At 48.4% G+C, this 17,624-nt stretch overlaps 1 protein-coding gene across 1 annotated transcript in view; it reads left to right on the top strand.

The window, feature by feature from the left end:
• Positions 1–15,819, top strand: part of MCTS1 (MCTS1 re-initiation and release factor) — a 44,801-nt gene extending 28,982 nt beyond the window's left edge. The window contains exons 5-6 of the mRNA XM_040405806.1: positions 6,166–6,233; positions 15,633–15,819. Of these exons, the coding sequence (XP_040261740.1) occupies positions 6,166–6,233; positions 15,633–15,714 (150 nt within the window). The 3' untranslated portion in view covers positions 15,715–15,819. The remainder of the gene's footprint in view (positions 1–6,165; positions 6,234–15,632) is intronic.
• The last annotated feature ends 1,805 nt before the right edge of the window (positions 15,820–17,624 follow it).

Here is a 17,624-nt window from a genome sequence, read left to right as displayed (position 1 = left end):
ATAGACAGGAGTTCAGGGTACCCCCTCTGTTTGAAGCGATGGATATATGGGCATATATCGCTTTATCTCTCGGGTACATAATATCAAATGGGAATATGTAGCCAATTCCTTGGGTACCGTGAATTTGTTTGCCCTCTATTTAGTTTAGTAACCTCATTTATTCCAACCTGGTATGCAAAATAAGGTGTTTTATCTCCTTTATCTAGGTTTTACCCCCCTCAGTATGTAAAAGATTATTTGCTACCCATCTATTATATCTACTATCTATGTACCCCCCTTAGGTGGCCTGCTCATGTGACCTGCTCTCTATGACATAGACAGAGCCGATCATGTGATACATCACATGATCTCCCTTGACCTGATCACGTGTCCTATTAGCTGTGGCGGAATTAGTGTCCTGTTTGGCTGATCACATGACACATCACATGACCGCGTCATGTGGTGTTATGGGATGCGGCCACCAGCAATCATTATAGGAAGAGCAGCTATAGTGACGTAACATGCGCCACTATAAACATTGCCTATGTTTATACATCTTGCTTGTACTATACCATTTGCCATACCGGCCGGTACCCAGTGACTTGGGCATTATCCCCTTGCAAGTGAGATTGCCTGAATTATCTGATACGTCAGTCAGTCCATAGGTCTCACTCCAGGTGCCACGGATTCAAGTGATTCCTTTGGATCCACCAACGGTTGGGATCCCCGAGGTGGAACGACATCTATTTTGATCATTAGGGACTCGCGCATTACTTATCCACCACCTTTATTAGTATTGATCGTGGCCATTTTGTTTTATTGTGTTTTTATTGATTATATTTTTACTGATACATGTGCCTTACCCAGGGTCAATAAACATTTTTATATATATATTTTATCTCCCACTCTGTTGTCCGGTGCCCCCTGATATTTGAGTGGGGGGTTATATTTACTTCTCTCTTGGATTTGGGTGATCTTTGAGGAGTGCACCTACCCATAGTGGTCCCCCCAGGTGAGCCGCCATTGTCCAGTCTTCATCTTATTGTAACATGCGCCACGCCTCCTCCTTTCCGGCGGCTAACTTAAACCGGCGCCTTGGCGCTACATTTCTCTGCCATTCCATCATGGACACCACGCTGCAGCAGGCCCTCTATGATCTCTAGCCAGCTCTATACCTGGAAACTGTGCTGTGTCGGGGGACCTTAGCCTTGAACATAGGACGCGCAAGTACCACTGGGCTATCTACTATGATAGCATTATTCTTATATGTGATCTGTGTTTATTACATAAGAGGGGGCCAGATGACCTACTGGCCATTATTACCAGCGATTGATCTTTTGTGATGTATCAGTATTGGCTGTTTTTGGCAGCAGCATTTCGTCGGATTAGTATATCTGTGTTACCACTGCCAGAAGGCAGCACTATTTACAGTGATTTTTATTTTTTTTGGTCCTCTCATGAGCCCTTAAACTGTACTGGGCGAAACGCGTTGGGGCTACACTATTGGGACTTAATGAGACTATTTTGTGACAAGTTGACAATTATTGGCGACTTAGCATATCTTGCTTTATTGAGAGTGGAAACGGTATCCGACATTTTTAATAGTGAATACTTTCTATATCTATAATTTTTTGTTTTTGGCATTTGTTAGGTCACCAAGTAAACCTGCTCTAGGCCACGCTACTACGGTGGGCCACCTCTCTTTCAGGGCCATCTAGGGGCATTCAGGAGGTTCCTGAATACGGGATCGCCCCTATCGGGGCGGCCATTCTATTCTGTAGGAAGGGCCTACAGCATAGTGTCAGTATTAGGTAAAGTCTCCATCTAGTGACCTACACCTATACCTACAAAAGTGCCCTATTCTCTACTCTATTGTTGATTTATTATTTTGCATTTATCATCTATTTTTTATTTTTTTTGATGGGGGGATTACTTTTCAATGCATATTTATTAATGGCAACATTTTAATCTGGGTGGTAGTCTGTATATGGACAGCTGTGAACAGAATTTTTTTTTCTATTTTTCATTTGCTTCCTAAAAGTAAAATCGGGCAACTCTTTAAATAGTCTGCATTAAAAATATCTTACTATTTTGCGACTGTATAATGTGTGTAATTCCTTCACATAGCTTGCTATGCTGCCGTTTTTAACATAGACATGACCGCACACTGCTTCTGGCTGCTGTCGGCTCAGGTCTGATGTGTTCTACTCAACTCTAACATTTAAAAAATATATTTTAGCTAATATGCGCTTGCAATGGTCGCACTCTAAGTGGCAGCAATTAAACTAGATTCTGGGGTGGAGGTGTCTAAGCCGGAGGAGGTCTGTGCCCAATTTGCATCTTATTACACTAAACTTTATGCATTAAAACATGCCCCCATTACTGACACTTTGAGGACATACCTAGATCAGATTAAATTCACGAGACTATCTAGGAAAGATAGAAACATACTAGATTCCCCAATATCGGCTGCAGAAATTCAGATAGCAATAGGAGGTATGGCCCTACATAAGACCCCGGGTCCGGACGGCTTTCTTGCGCACAATTAAGTAGGCTGTTTACATATGCCCTGCATAATTCAGAATTACAACCGTCTTTTTCTGAGGCTACAATAGTGGTGATTCACAAGGCGGGGAAGCCACCGGATCAATGTAGTTCATACCGGCCCATCTCACTTATAAATTTAGATGCCAAAATGTTGGCCAAGGTGTTGGCCATACGATTGACGGGGGGTGTGGGGGGTTATCCTATCTATCGTGGGGACAGACCAATCTGACTTTATGCCGGGGAAATCTACGGATATTAATCTTAGAAGCCTTTACACCAATTTACAGATTGAGCATGACAATATAGGCACTAGAGCCATAGTCTCATTAGATAATGAAAAGGCCTTTGACTCAGTAGAATGGACCTTTCTCTGGGAAATCTTGGAAAGATTTGGGTTCCCAGGGAACTTTGTGCAGTGGTTAAGACTCCTGTATCGGAAACCCACAGCTCATGTCAGAGTTAATGGATATTTGTCAGAACCGTTCCCCATACATAGAGGCACACGACAGGGATGTCCTTTATTTCCCCTGTGTCTCTTAAATAGTTGTAGCCGTATAGAGGGATGGAACATCGCGGGGATAACTGAGAAGTTATCCTTATACGCAGATGATATGCTGGTATATTTGGGAGACACAAGTGGGTCGCTGGAGGCGCTTCTGGAAGTAGTGAATGAATATGGTGGATTTTCTGGTCTGAGTGTTAACTAGGCTAAATCAGTGCTGTATCTAGTAGACGGAGGGGAGGGGACACCGGTCTCTTCCAGATCCAATTTGTTGGTGGTGGATCAATTTAAATATCTGGCAATTATCATACATAAAGATATAAAGCAATTTATCCCACTTAATATTTCACCGACCATGGAATACATCAACCAAAAACTGAAGGCATGGGAAACCCTCCCTCTGTCTCTGGTGGGACGTATCAATAGTGACTCCATTCCTCTGGACTAACATGAAGCCTAGATTGACTAGGGAAACTCTAAAAGCGCCACATACTCGGGGTGACTTAGCTCTACCGGACATGTATAGATATTACTGTGCTGTTCAGTTTACGTATGCAAGCTGGTGGGTAAGGGCGGATGCTAACAATCCGGCAGTGGTGCTGGAAGCGGCACTCCTTGGATTATACAGTCCTGATCAAAAGTTTAAGACCACTTGAAAAATGGCAAAAAATCATATTTAGAAAGGAGAAAAGAAAAAACACAGCGCCTCATGTGCGGTACCGCCTTATATAAAATATAAAATTATGGTGCGTATTGCGCTTACCGGATTTTGTTGTGAATAGTCACAACAGCTGGATGTGCCTTAGCTGGTATATTTCCCCACCAGCATTAGGGGATGCCGTGCTGCTGCCTGGGTCTTTTCCTGTCCAAAGGTTCCAGGGAAATAGGTATGCAGAGATTCTTAAAAATATCAGACCACTATCCGGCGCTGCAGGCATAGAAATCAGTCCTTGAGGTAAGTAAGATTCTTTTTATTAAAGTCACTTTAATAAAAAGAATCTTACTTACCTCAAGGACTGATTTCTATGCCTGCAGCGCCGGATAGTGGTCTGATATTTTTAAGAATCTCTGCAAAAAATCATATTTAGCATGGCTGGATCTTAACAAGGTTCCAAGTAGAGCTTCAAATGGGAGTGAGACAAAACATTTTTTGAGCATTCAATTTAATAAAAACAATTTGGGTCGAGGATCGTCCAGTGTCTTGACGGACAGCCAATTGGATCCTCCGGCTCAGTGCAGATGAAATTTTTTTTCGGTCTTCCACTTGACTTTTTTGTTCCATAACCCTCAGGATCATTTAAGAATTTAAGAAATTCCAAATGACTGTCTTACTGTGTCCCACCTCAGCAGCGATGGCGCGCTGTGAGAGACCCTGCAGTTCAACAACCCGACCACGTTCAAAAAGGGAGCGTTTTTTTTGCCTTTGCCATCACAACATGTGACTACCTGACAGAAAATGACAATGAATCCACATCTTTGCACAGATTTGGCCTTTTAAAGGCATGTGGTCCTAAACTTTTGATCAGCTGAAAAACAGCCTGTTTCAGTTTATTCGTTATTTTCATTAAATTGAATGCTCAAAAAATGTTTTGTCTCACTCTCATTTCTTCTTGTTGCATGTTGAAGCTTTACTTGGAACCTTGTTAAGATCCAGCCATGCTAAATATGATTTTTTGCCATTTTTCAAGTGATCTTAAACTTTTGATCAGGACTGTATGAGGCTCTGACACATTTTCTGTACAGAATGGGTAACTATCCAGTTGAACACCTCACCTCTAACATGACTGCGGTAATAAAAATATGGAAAGAACATGTGTGGGTTTGGGGTAATAGGGGAAGTGGAGAGGGATGGTCCCCTGTGTTGCCATTGTGGAGGAATGTAAAATTACCGGAACTAGATTCACTTCCCGATTTTTATTTTTATTTTATTTAATTTATTTTTTTAGTTTTATTCAAAACGTAGAATTAAATATCTGACTCAGTTGTTCTCCGAAGGAGCTTTTAAAACCTTTCCTGAGTTAAAGGAGGAGTTTGGCCTACCCAGGAATAGCCTGTTTAGATATTTTCAATTGAGACATGCCTGTGCCGAGCAATTTGGTAGTGGTAGGATCAAGATAGAATATGGAGAGATTGAAAAAATTGCTAGATACACAAATCTATGTAAAGACAGGCATGAAAGCGAGCTCAAATATAACTAGAGGAGTACAGTCATAAGTGCTAGGGATCAGTTGATACAGGTGAAGTGGTTGCACACAGTCTATTTGACTCCAGTCAGGCTGGAACGAATGCGTCAACTTAATAGTTCTGTATGTTCTAGATGTAATAAAGCGACTGGCACTCTAATGGACATGATCTGGGAATGTCCGAAAATTGCGGAATACTGGTTAGCAATTCATGAGTTTTTGAACTTGAAACTGGGATTGCCGACAGTATGCTCCTCTGAAAATAGTCTATTAGGACTTGTGGATGATCTGTTGCAAACCAAATACTAAAAAAAAAAGACTTTTATGACATCTGTTTAAAGAGGACCTTTCACTAGAATAGAAAATCTAAACTAAGCATACAGACATGGAGAGCGGCGCCAGGGATCCCCCTGCACTTACTGTTATACCTGGGCGCCGCTCCGTTCTCCCGATATAGCCTCCGGTATCTTTGTATGTTCGGCTCCACCCAGTGGAACCTGCCGGCGTCTCCTTCTCCCATGCTGTAGCGCTGGCCAATCGCAGCGCTCAGCTCATAGCCTGAGAGAAAAAATAAACTCTCAGGCTATGAGCTGAGCGCTGCAATTGGCCAGCGCTACAGCATGGGAGAAGGAGACGCCGGCAGGTTCCACTGGGTGGAGCCGAACATACAAAGATACCGGAGGCTATACCGGGAGAATAGTAAGTGCAGGGGGATCCCTGGGCGCCGCTCTCCATGTCTGTATGCTTAGTTTAGATTTTTTATTCTAGTGAAAGGTAATGTGCCAAACCGTTGCCAACATGTTTCACTGATTTGTGTGAATCTGGTTCTTTGAACTGTTCTAAATGTTTATTTTTTAAAATGACAAATAAAAACTTGGTCTCAATCTAAAGAATTATTGGCTGTAAGAACAACTGGTTCTTTGAGTTTTTTGTGTCCTTGACTTTTGCAATCAGGCAATAATGGCAGAGGGAAAACAGCACGCCTTGTGTGTCGGTGTCATGAAGATGTCTGCATACGATATGTAAGTATTTTAATTTTTTTTTAGAAGACATTTGTAATTTTTACAGCTTTCCGAAAGATTCAGCAAACGCCAAAACGGTTAAATTCATACTTTATTGTAACATTCGATCATATACGAATCTGCAGTCTCCCACTTCTTGAGGCACACTTGGCTCACTGCTTCTTGGGAGGGTCATGACAACTGCTGTCCAGGCCCTGGGTTTCCAGTAAGACTTCAGGACTGCTGATCATGTGATTCCTCAAATGCCAATTTCTCGCCCAGTTTCCTTGGGGGACACAGAAGACCTTGGGTATAGCTCATCTCCATAGGAGGCGTGACACTAAGTGAAAGCTGTTAAGCCCCTCCTCCACAGCTATACCCTCAGCCTGGAGAGAGAGACTGCCAGTTTTTGCTTAGTGTCCAAGGAGGCAAGACACTCCCTGCTCTGCAGGGCTGGTTTCTCCTTGTTTCATTTTTAGATGTTTACTTTTTTATTTTCTTTTTGTTCCAGATCATCAGGGATAACAGAGACGCACTAGACCTCTCTGTTCTCCCGGGGTTGAGCTGCGCCAGTGCCGGTCACCCGCACTGCTGCCTCCCCCACAGAAGGCAAGGTGGATCAGGGCAGCCCAGCTCCCCTACATCCCGCCAGCGCAAGGGTCGCCCGCACGCCAAGTCCCTCTTCCAGCGTCCTGCCACTACGGTGCCAGTAGCTGAAGGGGCGACCCTGCTGGAATGGACAGAGGGTGAAGACGGCTGTGGTAAGAGAGGGGCTTCTCCAGCCCTACGTCCCCCACCTCCCCCACCCTGGTCTCCTGCGTGCCTGACCCCCATACTGGGCCTCTAGTCCCCTGCTGGATCTATGCTGGCCCCTGGGGTGCCCCCCCCCCCCCCGCCTGGCTCCCAAGACATGCAGCCAGTGGCTGTCTCCACAGCCAGCTACAGAAGCGGCAACATAGTTTATTTCTCTATCAGCACAGGCACCCGGTCTCTGGGTCCCCCCCCCCCTATCTCCTACCGGAGTGTTGCTCAAGGCCTGAGGCTCCTGACGGCTGTGGAGTAAGGCCTCGCCTCCGGCCGACATTGGTATTTCGGGGTGGGCTTTCGGTGCGGCCGGGCGCCGCAAAAATCTTAGCCCAGGCTCCGCGGCCTGCTAGGCCGCCATTCCGGGTCCCTGACTCTTCCGGCTGGCGGGGTGGGCTCCCGCGGCCGGCAAGCCGCCATTCCGAGCCCCTGACTCTTCCGGCCGGCGGGGTGGGCTCCCGCGGCCGGCTTTGGGCTTGACTTCTATGCAGCAGGCCCCAGCCGACCGTTGGTGCCGGTCGGTGGGGCTCCGCAAATTTTGGCCCAGGCTTCGCGGCCTGCTGGGCCGCAATTCCGACCGGCCCGCGGGATGGGCACCCGCGGCCGTTTTTTTGATGCGCCACTCCGCCTCAGGTCCCGGCGGTACATACCGGGCGCCGCAAATTTAGACCCCGGCTTCACGGCCTACTAGGCCGCAAAATTTCGGCCTCTGGTGGAGGGGGCGGGAACTTCTCCAGGCGCGAATTCTTCCCGCCGGGAGGTTCCTCCGCCCCCAGGGGATCGCAGCGCCGCCCTCCAGGCCGGATCCATGTTAACCCTTTGGGTACAGGCCGGCTCCCAATGGGCATGTATGGCTGGCCCCCCTTTTCCTGACTATCTGTGCCCCTATAGGTGGCCCCCTTTAGCCTCAGAGAGGCTGTGTTTTTAATGAAAAATATAAAAAAAATAATAATAATAATAACAGATTTCTATTGGACTGCGCAGGACGCTGCAGCCTCATCAGTATGGCTGCATGTCTGCATGCCCTCTTTCCACAGGTGGCATAGTGTTGCGCTCCCAACCTGCGTCGGTGCTAGGGCATGTCCCCTTTTAGGCGGTTTTCTTGCCCTCTTCCAGGATACGGCGCTGGCCAAGTGCATGCGGCCCTTCCGTAGGCAGCATTCATCATCTCTCCAGTTATGGTGCCTGCCATGTGCATCCCCCCCCTCCTAGGCGGGGGACTGCACTCTCCCTGGCTGCCGGCTGGCCATGTGCATGACCCCCTTTTAGGCGGAATACTGCACCTTCACCGGATACGGTGCTGGCCATGTGCATGACCCCCTTCCATAGGCGGAATGTTGCACTCTCTCTGGATTTGCTGCCGGCCATGTGCGTGACCCCCTTCTCTAGGCGGAACGCTGCACTCTCACTGGTTTCACTGCCGGCCATGTGCGTGACCCCCTTCCATGGGCGGAACGCAGCGTTCTCACTGGATTCGCTGTCGGCCATGTGCGTGACCCCCTTCTCTAGGCGGAACGCTGCACTCTCACTGGTTTCACTGCCGGCTATGTGCGTGACCCCCTTCCATGGGCGGAACGCAGCGCTCTCACTGGATTCGCTGTCGGCCATGTGCGTGACCCCCTTCTTAGGCGGAACGCTACACTCTCACTGGATCTGTTGCCGATTATGTGCATGACCCCCCTTTTTAGGCGGAATACTGCACTCTCACCGGATACGGTACTGGCTATGTGCACGACCCCCTTCCATAGGCGGAACGCTGCACTCTCTCTGATGTGCTATGATGTACTTATGTACTATGTTGCTATGCTGCACTCTGACTGGTTTCGCTGCCGGCCATAGGCATGACTCAGGCAGCATACATACATCCCTCCGTCTGTGGTTGTTTTCTCGCAGGTACGTCGCTGGCCATGTGCATGTACCCCATACATGGCGGGGTGCTTGCACTCTCGCTGGATCCGCTGTCGGCCATATGCATGACCCCTCTTCCGTGGGCGGTGTACGCACTCTAGCTGGATTCGCTGCCTGCCATGGGCATGCCTTCCTTCCTCAGGTGACATACACACATTCTCACTGACTGTGTTTGTCTCTCACCAGTACGATGCTGGCCATGTGTATGACTCCCATACATGGCGGGTGCACGCACTCTCCCTGGATGAGATGCTGGCCATGTGCATTACCCCCCCCTTTTTTTCTGGGCGGCATGCTACACTCTCACCGGATACCTTGCTGGCCATGAGCATTGCCCTCTACATGGGTGGAACGCTTGCACTCCCATTGGATACGGTGCTGGCCTTGTGCGTGGCCACCCCTCATTCCATGGGCAGAATTTGGCACGCTCATGAGATTCACAGCTGTCCTTGTATGGCTGTGCTGGACTTGTACATGTCCCCCTTCATTGGCAGAGTAGTTGCACTCTCGCTAAGTCAGTGTTGGGTGTATTATTGCACACTCACTTAATGCTAGGATAACCCTGTGCATGTTCCCCTTTCACTAGGTGGACCTCCTGCGTTCCTGTTGGATTATAGGGTATGTCCTGCTTCTCTGAAGTAGGTACGGCTTTAGGCATCACTCCCTTTTGGGACCGGCCTTTGCACTCTTGCCGACAGCAGTTTGCCAGATACAATTTCCCCCCTTTCGGGGCGGACTGCTTGCGTTCCATCGCATGCTATACTAGGCTTGTGCATAACTCCCTTTCAGGTTGCACTTTGCAATTCCGTACATGCTGTGGCACTCTGTGGCGAGCCCCCTTTTTCGCTGAATTAACCTTTTTGCAGTGAGCGGACGTTCTTGTGCGTTGTTTGGGCCGTGTATGCCTTCTCCTCCTGTAGGTGGGTTGGCCTTCTCACTGCTTACGGGCTGCTCGTACGTATGCCTCATCTATTTCCTGCGGCATACTTTTGTTTCTTGGGATACGATGCTTGCCGCAAACCTTGCACTCGTCTCTAAGGAGTTCATTCTGTCCACCTGACCCGGACGGGCTCTACTTGCTCTCTGCTGCACAGAGCTGGGTGGTACTCATTCATTTAGTTGGCCCTTCATCCCAGGGAGTGTTCGTGGTTCCTAGATGCGTGCCCATTCGTCCTTCCGCGGTATTGCTTCCCTGCGCTAGTGGTCACATGGTCGAGAGTGCGGTTGTCTGGAGCGCCCCTCGAATTCTTCGTTGGCTCTGGCAGGACTGCGGTTCCCTTGCCTGCTGCAATTTCCTCCTCTTCGGATGTAGTGTGGTATGAGTCCTTCCTCTTGGCGCCTCTACGCTTCAGTCTGATCTGCTACCAGGTGCGGGCCGTTTTTCTCGGGAAGGTCACCCAAATTCTCTTGGGTGCTCGATTACCCAGGTCCGGAGGACCTCCGCCTTGGGTTCTTCAGGGTATTCGCCTTCTGCGAGGCGGTGAACCGGGCATCTCACAGTATAGCAGGGTTCTGCTTTTGAGCTGTCCTATGGCTTCCCTGTTGCCCACTCCTCCGTTCGGTTGGAGGGTGTTATGCCGGCCTCTGTCTCGACTACCTTATCTCGCCGGCTCTGTTTGGCTCCCGCTCGGTACAGATCACTCCGATGTGGCTTCTGTCCCGCCAGACTTCAGAGGTTGTTCCTTCACTGTCCTCCCCTCTGGGGAGAGCATGGTTGTTCGTGTGGATGGTTCCGGTGTTCCTTTTGGCCTCGTACTGTCTCCCTTGTTCACACTGGCTGTATTAGCTGTGCCTATTTACCGAGTCTACCGCGTTCTGTCCTCCCGCTGAGTGCAGATTGCGTGGTCCATTCTAAGACAATGGTCCTGCGGTAGACTTACCTTCTCGGTAACTTGGGGGGACTACCTTTCGGTCCAGATTGTCCTTTGATCTCCTACACCGGGACTGTAGAACATGGCTACATCAGCATGGACTTTAGCCTGTCTTGTCCTGGCATCTGGGGATGCTGGGCGGACCCTTTGGTTCCTTTCCGTCTGTCCTTCTGCTCCCCCACTCGGGTGGATACGGGACAACGTTGCTCGGGGGCCGACGGGACCAGTTTTGTCGACTTCTGCCCGTGTTACTGGTCTGCGCCTGATCACATTTGGTTTTTCGCCCGCTTGCCAGGCGACTCCAGCGGGTTCGCTACTGTCCGCTCCTGGCTGTATTTCGTCCAGGATCTGTCGTAAGACTTATGGTTTTTTATCTGGGGTTCTGTGGGAAGCTGTGCATTCCCCACTCTGACTTTTTCTCTCCCCATGGTTCTGTCTTTTTTCCAGTCCGGCCTGGACCTGGGACTGGGATTCCTTTACTTGATGTATCAAGTGTCAGCGCTGTTCTTCCTCTTCCAGCGTTCCCCGGCCCTCTGGGCCTGTCAAGACCTTCTTACTCGAAATGGCTCTTTGGTTCCTCTGTACTGTCCTTCGGTACCGCCCTGGGAACTACATACTGAGTTCTCGGCGCTCCAATCTTGTCCTTGGAGCCGTTACAGAAGTTCTCTCTACCCCGCCTGTCCTGTACGGTTGTGTTTCCGTATCAGTCGTGTCTCTGACGGGTGCCTGAATGGCCCCTTTTTTGTTCTGAGCCTTCTGTCTTTTCCCAGGACAGGGCTGTTCTACATCCCGTTCCTTCCTTCTGAAGGTGGTGTTTGCCTTTCACTTCAACACTTCACCGATTTGGACGTTGTTTGGGCCTTGCAGTTTTTACTTGGAGATCTCCGACTCTTGTCGACGTTCGGTCTCTTGGGTTTCCTGGAGGTCCGCGCTTAGAGTTGACGGACTCCAGGGTGGTTTTCCTCCGCTTTATCAGATTGGCTATTGCTGAGGTTACCGCACCGAGGGCAGGATTCTGCCTTTGCTGTCACCGTTCATTCCACCAGAGCGGTCGGTGCCTCCTGGGCTGGAGGCATTGGGCTTCGGCCATGCGTTTGAGCAAGGCGGCCACTGGTCTTCCTTGCACGCTTTACAGAGTTCTACAGGGTGCATACTCTGGCTTCGGCGTATGCTGCCTTGGTCCGCCTGGGTCTGCAGGCGGTGGTTCCTTGATGCCTTCGGGTGCTTCGCCTTGGAGCTGTGGTCCCTCCCCTTTTGGACTGCTTTTGAACGTCCCAAGGTCTTCTGTGTCCCCCAAGGAAACTGGGCGAGAAAACGAGATTTTTGTATAACTTACCAGTAAAATCTCTTTCTCGCTCTTTCCTTGGGGGACACAGCACCCACCCATTCGTTGTTTTTCTCTACACGGTTTCCGAGTTTGTGTTACCCGTTGGGTAGTTGGCTTGTTGGTTCCTTGTTGGACTTTGCCTTTTCTCACTGCTTGGACACGCAACTGGCAGTCTCTCTCTCCAGGCTGAGGGTATAGCTGTGGAGGAGGGGCTTAACAGCTTTCACTTAGTGTCACGCCTCCTATGGAGATGAGCTATACCCAAGGTCTTCTGTGTCCCCCAAGGAAAGAGCGAGAAAGAGATTTTACTGGTAAGTTATACAAAAATCTCGTTTTTGTGGGTATAAAAACTGTGCCAAAAACTGTGCCAGAAGTCCGCACACACAAACTCTGGGTGAACAAGGCATTATTCCTCCAATAAGTTTATGTAAAGTTAAAACTGGATCTTACTATTCCTCTAGTCCAGGGGTGGGGAACCTTTTTGCTGCTGAGGGCCATTTGGATATTTATAACATCAATCGCGGGCCATACAAAATTCTCAACTTAAAAATTTGACTGCTATATTTGGTCAAACATATAACTGACTTAGGGGTAAGTTACAGAAATTGTGCTTCAATAAAAAAAAAAAATCTAGAGCGCTGTATTTTTGCAGCACAAAATGGAGCTTGCACTATATATATTACATATAGTACAGGTGCCATTTTGACCACACATAGCAGTCTTATTTTTAAGTTCAGAATGTTACATATTTAGTACTTTATTTGGCATTAATGGCAGCCAAGCTCATCCCAGGAGCCTCAGACCAGACCCTCATCAGACCCTCCACAACCTTAGATCCAGAGCCCCAACCTCAGATCAGACCCTCATCAGACCTCCCAACCTCAGATCAGACCCTCATCAGACCATCCCCAGACTCAGATCAGACCCCCAATAGGCCCCCCAGCCTCAGATCAGACCCTCCCCAACCTCCATTAGCCTCAGATCGGCCCCAATCAGACCTCAGATCAGACATTTTTAAAATAAATAAATAAACTTGCCTCTTCATCTCCGGACGGCGCTGCCTCTTGGCAGATTCACTTACCCTTTCTGGTCGTCTTCCCGCCGCGCTGTACTGTGACCTGACAGAGCACAGTGTCAGGTCCTAGTGCCTGTCTACGTGCACTATGTCCTGACGCTGTATGTGTCAGGACACAGTGCAGGGCTGGAAGACCAGGGAAGGTGAGTACAGCCAGTGCAGTTCTCACCTTCCCGTGCCTCCAACATGCTAATGACCGCTTCCATAATGGAAGCGGTCATTAGCATTTTCACAATATGTTCTGACAGGGGCCGGTTGAAATGTATTGTCTCTTGACAGAAAACTAGTAATTTGTTCTGTAGCTCCAAAATGTCATCTCAAAATGAAAGGGGTTTTCTGAGATTTTTATGATGATGACCTAAGACATCAATATCTGATCGGTGGGGATCCTCACTGATCAGCTGTTTAAGAAGGCAGCGGTGCTCGCAGTTGCTTCACAGCCTTCTCACAGCTTCTCCTAGGCCAGTGACGACACGTTCATCAGTCACGTGGCCTAGGAGCAGCTCAGCTCCATATTAGTGAATGTGACTAAGCACAGCCACTATCCAAATGCTTGGTAAGCTGCGAGAGGGCTGTGAGGCTCACAGGAGCGCTGCTGCCTTCTCAAACAGCTGATCAGTGGCGGTCCTGGGTGTCGGACCCCCACTGACCAGATACTGATGACCTATCCTGAGGATAGGTCTCTGAAAACCCTTTTAAAGGGAACCTGCCACTGGGATTTTGTGTATAGAGCTGAGGACATGGGTTGCTAGATGGCTGCTAGCACATCTGCAATACCCAGTCCCCATAGCTCTGTGTGCTTTTATTGTGTAAAAAAAAACGATTTGATACATATGCAAATTAGCATAAGAGTCATATCTTGTGTGACCAGAGAAGAGTCATATTTTCAAGCTCTGACTCATCTCAGGTTAATTTGCATATGTATCAAATCTGTTTTTTTTACACAATAAAAGCACACAGAGCTATGGGGACTGGGTATTGCGGATGTGCTAGTGGCCATCTAGAAACCCATGTCCTCAGCTCTATACCCAAACTCCCGGTGACAGGTTCCCTTTAATATCAAAGAAATAGAAGCCGATATGTAAGGTATCATTCAGACGAGCATATATTACTGTTTGCTGTCCGCCTCCGTACTTCCATTCGGTGACCCTGCAAATTTTTTTTAAATAGAACATGTCCTATTCTTGTCCGCAATTGCGGACAAGAATAGGCATTTCTATCATAGTTCTGGCCCTTACGTTCTGCAAAATGTGGAACACACACGGCTGGTATCTGTGTTTTGCGGATCCGCAATTTGCAGACTGCAAAACTAATATGGTCGTCTGAATGAGCCCTGCAGTACACACAGCGGGGCAGATTTTAATTTACAATCAGACTGAATTTTGTTCCAGTGGCGGATGCTGTATGATAACGTTGGCAAATCATAGGACATTTTTGTCTAACTTTTTGCCACCTCTTGGTTGGCTTTAAAAAACAAACCGTTTTTTATGCCAAAGTTTTGTTCCATTAATCAATGTCCTCTTGTATAGTGAGGTGTGAAAGTGGCTAAAATACTAAAGAGGGTTTTCTGAGCTCCGGGTATTAATGACCTATCCACTGGGTAAGCCATCAGTATTAAAGGGGTTCTGCAGTTTGTTTAAACTGATGATCTATCCTCTGGATAGATCATCAGCATGTGATCGGCGGGGTCTGACCCCCGGGACCCCCCGCCGGTCAGCTGTTTGAGAAGGCAGCGCTCCAGCAGCGCCGCGGCCTTCTCACTGTTTACCACTGGTCCAGTGACGTCACGACTAGTATCAATGGCCTGGGCGAGGCTAAGCTCCATTCAAGTGAACAGAGCTTAGCCCCGCCCAGGCCAGTTGATACTAGTCATGACGTCACTGGGCCAGCGGTAAACTGTGAGAAGGCTGCGGCGCTGCCTTCTAAAGCAGCTGATCGGCGGGGGTCCCCACGATCACCCCCGCCGATCACATGCTGAGGATCTAGCCAGAGGATAGATCATCAGTTTAACCAAACTGCAGAACCACTTTAAATCTGACCCCCTTCCCTCCCCACCACCACTGATTAACTGTTGCCCGCAGCCCTCAAGCGCACAGTCTAATCAAAGTGGCCATGCTGCATTACTGCAGCTCGGCGTCAATTCCCTTGAAATTCCGGAGTTTGCAGGGGACAACCGATCAGTGGGGGCGCTGGGTGTATGACCACCGCTTGTTGGCTATAATCTGGTGAAAAATCGTTCGGTATAATGTAGGCTTTAAGAGATGTGGCAGGAGAACTGACACATTGAGCATTGTTTGCCTGACTGTGCAACTCATGCGAGAAGACGTGTCAGCCCTTTGCTGTTTTCTAGGGGTGTGCCTCTTACAGCACACCCAGCAAGTCCGTCCAGGAACAGGACTGAAGTCACAAAGTCAATACTCCTTTTGTTTTTACAGTGAGAAGGTCAATAAAGGAATCGGCATAGAAAATATTCACTATCTGAACGACGGATTGTGGCACATGAAAACTTACAAGTGAAGCACTGTATTTTCACCGCCGGGCACTCAGATGTAACTTTTTATTTGTGTGGCTAAATATGATATTTGCAGTCTGTGCTGCTTAATAAAGAATTATGTAACAACGTCTGCGGTTTCTTCCTTTGGCTCTTAAAGGAGTTTATACATGGCCGTAAATTGGGCCGCTGGAGGCTGTGCCACTCCTGTCCGCAGATGGTATGTGGCATTCCAATGCAGGCTCTCGGCTGTATTACCAGACAGAACCCATGGACAGGTATTGTTGCTGGAAATAAAAAAAACTGCCATGTTTCTGTCATCCTGGACAACCCCTTTCAGATGACCATATCATTTAGATAGCTGTCAGCCTGACACCCCTTTACACATGCATGCTCTGCTTAACCAAGCGTGCATGTGCTCTGAATAAGGAGAGCTGATGGCAGTGTATCCCCTTCAGCATAAAGGATCATGTTTGTTGAAATTTAGCATGCACCCCCCTTCTTTTCCCCCACATCTGCTGTCAGGAGGAAAGTTGGGACGCCACCATACAGATACCATTATATTGGTATTTTTAGAACATTTAAACCCTGCTAAACTTGGCCCGATCTGCCCTGTTATGGGCAGGGATTACATAAGTCTGGGACAGTACGGATAAACAGGGACTGCAAATGCAGAACTGTTGGCAACTATCCATACACATTAGATTTTGTATTAATTTTAAAGGATTCAGCGCTGTTCATACCCAGCCAGTGACATAGTGGAACACTGCAGTCATTAGCCAAAGCTAAAGGAGAGGCATTGGACAGTGTCCTAGCGAGACCTGGAGCACTTGCCGGGCTTGGGATGCTCTTGGGCACTCGTGATCTAATTTGTATATGCGAACAAAGTTTTTTTTTTCTCTGAAATGCTAAGTCTGTAGGCAGTTTGAACATATTAGAGGGTCATTTACTAACTGTGCTACGACAGAGTTTTTTACATAAAAAAAAAGTCTGCTTATGGAAGCACTACAAAGCGCCTCCATGGACTTTTGGGTCTGTGCCTCAGCACTGCATAAGATAGGACATGTCCTATTTCCAGGTCATCCCTCATGACAGCACCACAGGAGGATGTTCCCCTTTGACCTTCTTGGGACAGGAAGCAGAGAGGTTAAAAGCTCCCTCCCACCTCCACCCACCAGTGTTCTTCCTGTCCCTACAGAGGATCGACGCAGAGAGGTTCCCTGCTCTAGGGTTGAAGAGATTCTACAAGAACTTTTATGGCCTAAGGCTGGGACTAGGATCGGGGGGTGTCGGGCCTCTCCTTTCAGGTCTCTAATAACTTTGCTAATACCTCTAGGGGTAGAGGTCCCTTGGCAGCCCGGAACCCACCTGGCAGAGTCCGAGCCTATAGGTGGGTTCTGTGATGGCCTGGGTTCGATCATTGGGTTCATCCTCACCCTTCCTACCCTATAAGTGGCCGTGCCAGTACCTCTTATGCGGAGGTCCCCTGGCTTGCTCCTTACCTGGATGAAGTGGGTAATGCAGCTGATGGTTACCGCAATAGGACGACTATGGATTTATGGAGCCTAAGGCCTCTTTCACATGGGCGAGTTTTCCGCGCGGGTGCAATGCGGGAGGTGAACGAATTGCACCCGCACTGAATCCGGACCCATTCATTTCTATGGGGCTGTTCAGATGAGCGGTGATTTTCACGCATCACTTATGCGTTGCGTGAAAATCGCAGCATGTTCTATATTCTGCGTTTTTCACGCAACGCAGGCCCCATAGAAGTGAATGGGGTTGCGTGAAAATCGCAAGCAAGTGCGGATGCGGTGCGATTTTCACGCACGGTTGCTAGGAGACGATCGGGATGGAGACCCGATCATTATTATTTTCCCTTATAACATGGTTATAAGGGAAAATAATAGCATTCTGAATACAGAATGCAAAAGATCAT

This window comes from Bufo bufo, chromosome 8, assembly GCF_905171765.1.
Source record: "Bufo bufo chromosome 8, aBufBuf1.1, whole genome shotgun sequence".
Classification (NCBI taxonomy): domain Eukaryota; kingdom Metazoa; phylum Chordata; class Amphibia; order Anura; family Bufonidae; genus Bufo; species Bufo bufo.
The sequence above is the reverse complement of the archived record's forward strand: the minus strand, read 5'-3'. Positions and strand labels throughout refer to the sequence as shown.